An 8,904-nucleotide genomic window follows, 5' to 3' on the forward strand; every position below is an offset into this window, starting at 1 on the left:
TAGTAGTACAAATAGGGTAGCTCATAAGTTTGTCTGTCATGCTTTAAGTTTGCATTTTTATAAGTTTTGATTGAAGGTTAAATTTCGGTTTAGTTCAATCATTTTTAATAATTTGTGTAATGTTGCTGATTCTAAAATAAATTTAATTTTCTTTCAAAAAAAAAAAAAAAGAAGAAGGAGATAAAATTCTAGGATTTAAATTGACAGTTCTAAATTTGAAATCATAAAATGTAAATTTTCCAAACTAAATGGTGCTAAATTGTAATTAACTCAAAAAACAAATGAAGAGAGTGCACAAGTTTTCTATTCCCCGGTTTTCTTTTCTAGCAAACCCCTTAATGAATATAGTAGAAGATCCCGTCGTAATCGCCGAGAAAAACCGCCAACCGTAAATGTAAACTCACCCCTGCAAGCTTTTTTTAATCATTTATTGACTCATAACGTCTTTGTGAATTTCCAATCTTACCCTCAATCTTCTTTCATTTTCCTAAAAAAAATTTTCATTTCCAATTTTATTTTAAGTCAACCTCAGAAATTAAATTTCATCAAAATTTAACCACGCAACTCATAAAAGGCCTATTTTCAAGCTGGAATCGTGGGCCATAGGCACGAGATTTATGTGGCTCAAACCCTGAAAAGGCATACCTCTTTTTACGTTCCCCAAACCCTATTTGCCCAATACACACACATGAAAAGTAGAAAAATGTCAATTTTCATGATAAGTAACAGTCACCAGTCGTATGGTATTCATATGAATAACATCCATAATTAATAAAAATGTGTTACGACTTTATTTAAAAAATTTTCATATGAAAAGTAAATGGTTCTTTAAGTGGTGTATCACAATCTAGCTTTTAAGGGGGAGAAAAAAAAAAAAAAACGAAGAAATTGTATTTAACAGTTGTACTGATAAATGGAGAATTGGATCATTAATAGGCAAACAAGCCATTTAATTATGTTTTTGGGCACTTTACATGCCTTTAATTTTAATTGAGTATCCCGAATTTCAGTTTTTTCAATTAGTGCATTAATTTTCGTTTTGATTTTAATTTAAGCTTCCTTTTTTGTTTTTTAATTTAAATACTTAATTTTCATTTTATTTAAATTTGGGCATTGTATATTTAATTTTTATGGTAAAAAATTTTATTTGGTTTTAATATTATAAATTAATAGTATTTTTTGGAAAAAAAAGTTAATAATAATTTTGAATTTATAATAATAAATTTTATTTTGAGCAAAATTTATTTAAGTTTTATTCATATTAAAGGAAAAACTAAAATTGAACAAAATTGAACATTGACCCTAAATTGAAACAAAAATGAAATGGAGGAACAAGATTTGAAAATTAAAACATGAGAAATGTTAATTGAAATTGGGAGCAAATTAAAGAGCTCAGAAGTATAACTAACCTAATATTTTATAAAATCTATATACTTTATTTTGATACTTCTTATGTTGTGCACTATTATATGTCACTAAATTTATATAACAAATCATAGTGAAGAGTAATATGGGATGCTTGGATCAAGTAAAGTTTATCTCCACCACCTGGACAAATAGTACTGCAATGAAAAGATAAAATAAATAAAATAAAACAAAACCTCCCAAGTCCAAACCTTCATCAACGCCACGTGTACGTTACTTTTATTTTACTGGACAAAGCAATAACCTTATGGTCACCGACGACAACCAGTTGTGAACGAAAGCGACCCAACCACAAAATCCATCCGTCGATTCTTTGTATGTGGGCTCTGACTGACACGTGGACACGTCACTTTGTTACATTCACACGTGTCATCGACTAGGAATCGCTTATTTGGCGACTTACACGTGTCCCATATTTATATATATATTGTGTAAAATTTACCGCTTTAAAGGAATAAATAACAGATTCCACAATAAGTTTTCTTTTTTTTTTTTTTTTTTCCTATATAATAATTATTTTAATTAATTATAATATTAGACTCAAATAAAAAAATAAAAATTAGAAAAATGTGTGAGAATGGTAAATTTGGGTGGTGTTTCCCGGTACAACTACCACAGTTTTCTTGTTAGGCACGTCTTTGTTATTTGAGCCCATCAAACTCTATAAATAACCAGTCTTTTCGGCATCAAATCCTTCCTTTCGCTTCTCTTTCTGTTACATTTCGCTTTTCGTCTCTGTCTCTTTTTACCTTTCTACCTCTTTTTGCTTTGTCGTTTTTAGGGTTTTTTTCTTTTTTCTTTTTTTTTCCTTGCAATCACAGGTGGTGTATTTGATTTTCAATCTCTTTGTCGGCTTTTGTTTATTTATTTGTTTATTTATTTATTGTTGATTGTATTTGTTTCTAAAATGCTCGTTCCGAATTTTTTTGTTTTCATTTCCAAATCAGGTTTCTCGTAATTTTGGAACCGGAAATCTGCATTATTTCAGATCGTTTTTTTTTTCCTGTTTGGTTGATAGGAAAATTAAAGAAAGAAGTTACTCGGAAACCAGGTAAGCCGCACCACCGATACTTTTCTTCGCTATTGTTCTCAATTTTTATGTGTGTAAAAGGATTTTTACCTTTTATGCAATGCTGATGGAAATCAAATCCTCAATTCTAATAATTTCTCTGATAGTTTTTATTTCATAAACTAAGTTATTCATTATCTAAGGTGGACAATTGTTTTCGTGTATATTTTTGGCGTTTTTATCTTCTTAGGATCTCTATGTGCAAAGTATGGCGTTGATTTATTTTTCTGTCCTTACCTCACGGGAAACTTGGGAGCTTTTCATGTTAATCTGCTCTAGTTTTCGTAAAGAATTTGGTTCAGTTCTATGCCCAAAAAAAAAAAAAAAAGATGAAAATTGTGTGAGCCTTTAAAAGGCTCTAGCTTTTTTGTTTAATTAATATAATTTTTTTTTTTATTTGGTCAAGTTTTGTTCTATTAGTTGTTCGGAGTTTGAAGTTTATTTTTAAATGTTTATATACAGGGATTATGACTTGACAACTCATATGGTTATTTTTATTTTTTAATTACAAATTTCTATTTCGTCGGTTGACGCAAATTAAGAAAAAAAATGTTGTAACTCTCAGCGAGTGTGAATCACTTTCCTTGACGTAACCTATAAAAGAAAAAAATTCACGACCATTGAATGAGAGATTCTAATTGCCTTTATAGCTACCATTTTTCAATGACACCTCTTGTTCTTCGTGGAACTGAGTCAGACACCAAATTGTCTTCTTTTGAGAAAATCTTAACTCACGAGTTTAATTTTCGAATTTTCTTATTTTGAAATTTTTGCCTTCTCACTTTTTTTTTTTTTTTTGAAATGTTTGTATTAATGATTTTTTTTTATTACAATCACAAGAATGAGAATTTTCACCAAATCAAAGTACCAAATTTAATATTTACTATGCAGCACCCAGGCATTGTGCACATTGGTTTTGGGGGTTGTGTTGTCATGTCAATTGGAATTTTTATTTTTCATTTTTCTAATTAGGCAATTCTGCAGGTGATGTTTTTTATTTTTATAACATCTGAAGGTGATGTATTAGATCTAAGGGAAAACAACTTTTAATATGCGGCAAATATGGCCCACAACATGAGTTGCATTATATCATCTAATTATTTTAACATATATATATATATATATATATATTATATCTATATTTATGAAGAGAGAGAAAGTAAATAATATATGCATTAAATTCAAGGCTACAAGACAAGATTAGTCCAATTTATATTTCATTCATATCTTTAATGTATTTGTATATATATATATATCCTGATAAATAATCATAAATGAGAAATGACACTGTGTGTCATTGTGGGTGATGTGAAGTATAATTGTAGATGATGAATATGATATTTCATGGTGTCTATTTATGCTCACATAAATGTTAAAAAAATAATAATAATTAAAAAACTTAAAAAGTCGTATGGGTTGTATTTACTACTCTCGACTGTTTTTGTTCGTTACTTTAATGAGCGCATTACTCCCCATGTTGTCAAAATCGACCTAACTTTTTGAAGGACCTCAATACTATGCTACTGTGGTACAATAATCAAGTTTTCCATTTCACATGCAGATTTCTTTATCCTCTTGTTTATAAGGCCAAAAACACGTTATAGTTAATTAAAAATATGTCTAAGAGCTTGCAAGTCAAGATAAAAACTTGTGCTCAATTTTTTTTTTCTCTGTCCCTTTGCTTTTCAATTTGATTTAATAAATTTTTGTGAAAGTTCAGTCTTTATCTTTGGCATTTTTTAAATTAGTCAATTTGGTACATGCCTAATAATCAGCACATGCGATGCGTGTGGTATAAAATTTAGGATTTATTTAAATATCTTCAATTATAATAATAATAATAAATAAAAAATGACAGTAACGGAAGGCAGTCTGTAGATAGTTTTATTAGTTTACTCTGAGAGAAATATGTTGAAGTATGCGATACTGTGAAGATCTAGTTGTCAGCATAATTGACATGTGGATGTGCTTATAATTTTCTTGGGTATTGCCTGGTAGTTTTAAGTTTAATTTCCTTTTTGGTATAGATATAATGAGGCATCCACCAGGGGAGAACTTTATTTAGTATTATATATGTAGAGTTAAATATGAACAAGCAATTAATAAAAGGCGTTTACTTGCAAACTCTGTCACATCATATTACGTGTATATATATATTTATATATTTTGCACGGCAAATTTTTCAATTCCAAGTGAATTTGTTTAGTCATTTTTACCGCATCTGATTTTATTTGATTAATAATAGTGTATATAATCAAATGTGTGTTGGAATAGTTAGGTTACTCTGAAAGGTACCAAGGTACCAAAACCTTAGGAGGTGTTGCATTTATCTTCTTTTTGATATGAATGAAAATTTCTATGCTGCATATAAAATGAACAAGTTATATAATGCTGTAGAAACTACTATTTAGCCAACGTTTACCCTTTTCTAGCAGAATGAAGGCAAATTCACTGGTATTCACAAGTTTTTATTTTTCTTTCCAAGGATTCCAGCGTGAAGAATGTTCAGTCTCCTGCTATAAATGCATTGTAGCTTTCGGGATGAGAAGGTATGGGCTTGAAAACTGACTCTATTTGTTTCTGAAGTTAAAGTTTCAAATTAATTTAGCTTCATTTAACCCTCTGCATGTCTCGTAAGTAGCTTACAGGAAATCTTTGCTTAATGGACTGCTCACCCACCAGCTGTGACAAGAAAACGCTGAAGAGGTGGTTCTTCATAGACAAAAGGGTCGGGTAAAATTGTGCACAGATTTTGATTCTGACCAACCGAGTTTTAGTATCATAATCTCAAAGTCTAGGTTAAGAAAGTATAAGGAAGAATTCTGTGATCCGATGGAGTTGAAGTCAAATCATGCTTTCCCTGTTCTTACTGATCCCGTACCCATCAGCAAGTCAAGATTGGGTATCCTTTCTAGTTTGTTGCCTTACTCGCAGCAAGGAGCATCCTTTTCCTCTGGCAAGTATGTTTCAATTCCAAGGAAAAAACCAGGAAAGCTTGATGATGTCCGGTCAAATGGCTGGCTGGACGCTATGAAATCCTCTTCTCCCCCTCGGAAGAAACTAATAATGGATTATACGGTTGAGGTCGCTACAGATGATGCAGAGATTGCGTACTGCTCCTGGATGGTAATTTTCATGATGATGTGGCTTATTTTGCGTTCTTTACACTTAAATCCCTGTGGATGGTATTTTTTGCTAGTCTTTGATAGTGATGTGTGTTTTAATTATTTTTCTAAGATTTTTATTTTTTTCCATGTTGAAAAACCAGTGCTCTGCTTCTTTGCTTTCTGACTAACAATTAATCTTTTTATTCCGCTTCCTTTCGATGTTGCACAGCTTAAGTATCCATCAGCACTCAAATCTTTCGGGCAAATTACAAACTATGCAAAGAACAAGAAAATAGCAGTCTTTCTGGATTATGATGGGACTCTTTCTCCAATTGTAGATGACCCTGATCATGCCCTTATGTCTGATGCTGTACGAATGCTAATATGTTTGAAATTTCTTTCTTTCTTTCTCTTTTCCTTCTAAGCCCTGAGTTTCTACAAACAAATTGATTTTAGATGCGTTGCGCTGTAAGAAATGTGGCAAAATATTTTCCAACTGCAATAATAAGTGGAAGAAGCCGTGATAAGGTAGCTAGAGTTCTTCTTTTGCTATAAGTTAATATATTTTCGTTTGCTTTTCATTTTTTCATTTATGTAGCATTTGTCGAGTTGTGAGAAGTTCTGAACCGATGCAATTTTGCTTTAGGTTTTTCAGTTGATAGGACTAACAGAACTCTATTACGCCGGTAGTCATGGAATGGACATTATGAGCCCTGTTAGTACTACAGTGGCCAATGACCATCCAGACTGTGTTAAATCTACTGACAAAGAGGTAAGTATGCAATCATTTTTTGGACTTTGTTATGGTTTAGAATGTTACTTCTGTGTTGCTTATCCTCAGCTGGATTTGTTATGATTTAGAATGTTACTTTTGTGGTGCTTATCCTCTGCTAGTATTTTATCTTAATCTTATAGGGCAAGGAGGTAAATCTCTTCCAGCCTGCTAGAGAGTTTATACCCATGATTGACGAGGTATGTTATCCATTTTTTGTCATCGAATGGCTTTTAGAGTTAATTCCCTTTCTGGTGGAAAATTGATTCTTTTTTTAATCAATTTATGCAGGTTTTTAGAACCCTTGTCGAGAATACTAAAGAAATCAAAGGCGCAAAAGTTGAAAATCACAAGTTTTGTGCCTCTGTACATTATCGTAATGTAGATGAGAAGGTAAAAACTAGTCGTTGCTCATTGCATAATAATCCTACCTTTTAACAGCTGAACAGTGTTTTGTTTGGCTAACAAGTTTGGATTATTATTATTTTTTGTTTCTGTCGTCAGAATTGGCCGATAATTGCACAATGTGTTCATGATATTCTTAAGGAGTACCCCCGTTTACGATTAACGCATGGGCGAAAGGTATTTTTTCTTATATTGTTATACTGCAGCTTATCATGATCTGTTTTAGCAGTATTAAATTTCAGTGTTGATATAGAAAATTTGAACTTGTTTCTCCTTTGCATTTTAGGTTTTAGAGATCCGCCCTGTGATTGATTGGAACAAGGGAAAAGCAGTGGAATTTCTGCTTGAATCTCTTGGTACTAAATTCTCTCTTTGTGGCACACATGCCCGTGCACATTTTGATATTCAAGATCTGAATAATTTATTTAAACATGACATAATGTAGGGCTCAGTAGTAGAGATGATGTGCTCCCAATCTATATTGGTGACGATAAGACTGATGAAGATGCATTCAAGGTAATTTTATACTATTAGAGGAGAAATTATTCTGTAAGTTTATCTTGTGTAACGAATCACATAGGTTCCAAATGTCGACTTAAAAAGGACCCATATAGTACAGGCCTACTAAATTATTTCTTATTTCAAGAGTTTGCAGCATTTTTGTATGGTTCAAGAAACTATGCTACTTTATTTAACTGCTGTGAACATTTCCTTCAGTTGTTGAAGAAGGGAAATCAAGGTTATGGAATTCTGGTATCCTCAGTCCCAAAAGAAACCAATGCATTCTACTCCCTTAGGGATCCATCTGAGGTATGGAACTTTTCTTTGTTGTCTTTGCAAGTATTAAATTATACTTGTTAATGATATTTTCGTCTGAAAACCCTATAAACTTTTGTGCAGGTCATGGAATTCCTCAAGTCACTTGTGAGGTGGAAGAAAAATGAAGAAGCCAGATGCAATTGATTGATAAGAGCACCTAATTAATGGGTCTGCAAATAGTATAGGCATCTAATTTTATAATTTTATACTCGAAAAACTTTAGAGGCCTCTTTGGCTGCATTAACATTCTTGGTTTTTTATTATTTATTATCTTAATGTCTTTTGCCAATGAATTATATATTGTCAGATTGTCTAGCTATTTAAATCTTGCTTCCTAATTTTTCAATATATATGTGTATATATATATATATATATATAAGTATATGTTGCTTCCTAATTGTGTTCTTCAGGTGTCTACCCAATAAAATAAAATAAAGACTTCTTCAGTTGAAATTATTTTATAAAATTTCCACGAATTAAATTATTTACCTATTATTTGTAGAGGGAAATATTTCCTCAATATATATTGTACAATAAAACAAAATAAAAATCATTTATTGTAGAAAGGAATAACTTTTTTTAAGCACCATATATAATGTATAATTATAGTTCTTGAAAATTATATATTGAAAACACACTGTATCAACGAAAGCCCATTGACATGCCTTTCGCATTTCCTCACATGTTAAACTGACACACTAGTAATTCCCTACCCAACAATAAAATAAAATAAAATAAAATAAACTTACTAGAAGGGAGCGGAAGCATAATTCTTTTTTTTTTTTTTTTTTTTTGAAATAGCGTTTAACATTTTGCTAGTGTTGTTATATTACCTCAATTATTGTTCTTATGTTGTTTTAGTCCAATTAAGCATTTTCAATGAATAAATTGGATAAAATAAGCTTATATAATTTTGTTAAAAAAAGATTTTACAATATTGTATTTTAATATATTGTATAACATCTTTTGATGTAGAAATTTGATTTGGCCAAAACTCCTACCTTCTCGATTTCCAACCTGCAAAAATGTTAGGAAAATTCTAGGTGCTAATGCAGCATCGACTAAAGGTACTCAAACGTTCACGCAATATTGATAAAAATGTAAAATAGAGAATTATTCGAGAGATTCATAATTGCATATCAATAATGTTGATGCAACCAACTCGTATTCATAGTGCCTTTAGCATATACTTGATAAGTGTCATAAGTGAGACTTGATTATTTTTTTATCTTTTGATTTTTTTTTTATAACAATTGATCAAACTTTAAAATCACATTATTTTTAAGATTTAACTCAAGATATATTTA

The 8,904-nt window shown here is 30.9% G+C and overlaps 1 protein-coding gene across 4 annotated transcripts; it reads left to right on the forward strand.

The window, feature by feature from the left end:
- The first annotated feature begins 2,090 nt into the window (after positions 1 to 2,090).
- On the forward strand, positions 2,091 to 7,916 carry LOC107430298 (probable trehalose-phosphate phosphatase F). Of its 4 annotated transcripts, none has more exons than XM_048464672.2 (14): positions 2,091 to 2,246; positions 2,373 to 2,476; positions 4,980 to 5,043; positions 5,133 to 5,620; positions 5,831 to 5,971; positions 6,058 to 6,129; positions 6,248 to 6,373; positions 6,517 to 6,573; positions 6,665 to 6,766; positions 6,878 to 6,955; positions 7,065 to 7,134; positions 7,224 to 7,294; positions 7,496 to 7,588; positions 7,679 to 7,916. In XM_048464672.2, exons 4-14 carry the CDS (start codon positions 5,327 to 5,329, stop codon positions 7,739 to 7,741), a joined length of 1,167 nt encoding a protein of 388 aa, XP_048320629.2. In that variant the 5' UTR covers positions 2,091 to 2,246; positions 2,373 to 2,476; positions 4,980 to 5,043; positions 5,133 to 5,326; the 3' UTR covers positions 7,742 to 7,916. The 4 variants fall into 4 exon arrangements, with proteins under 4 accessions (XP_048320629.2, XP_048320628.2, XP_060673976.1 ...); XM_048464671.2 differs by having other exon boundaries at positions 5,136 to 5,620; XM_060817993.1 differs by lacking the exon at positions 2,091 to 2,246 and having other exon boundaries at positions 2,275 to 2,476; positions 5,136 to 5,620.
- Positions 7,917 to 8,904: the final 988 nt, after the last annotated feature.

Source organism: Ziziphus jujuba, chromosome 6, assembly GCF_031755915.1.
Source record: "Ziziphus jujuba cultivar Dongzao chromosome 6, ASM3175591v1".
NCBI lineage: Eukaryota > Viridiplantae > Streptophyta > Magnoliopsida > Rosales > Rhamnaceae > Ziziphus > Ziziphus jujuba.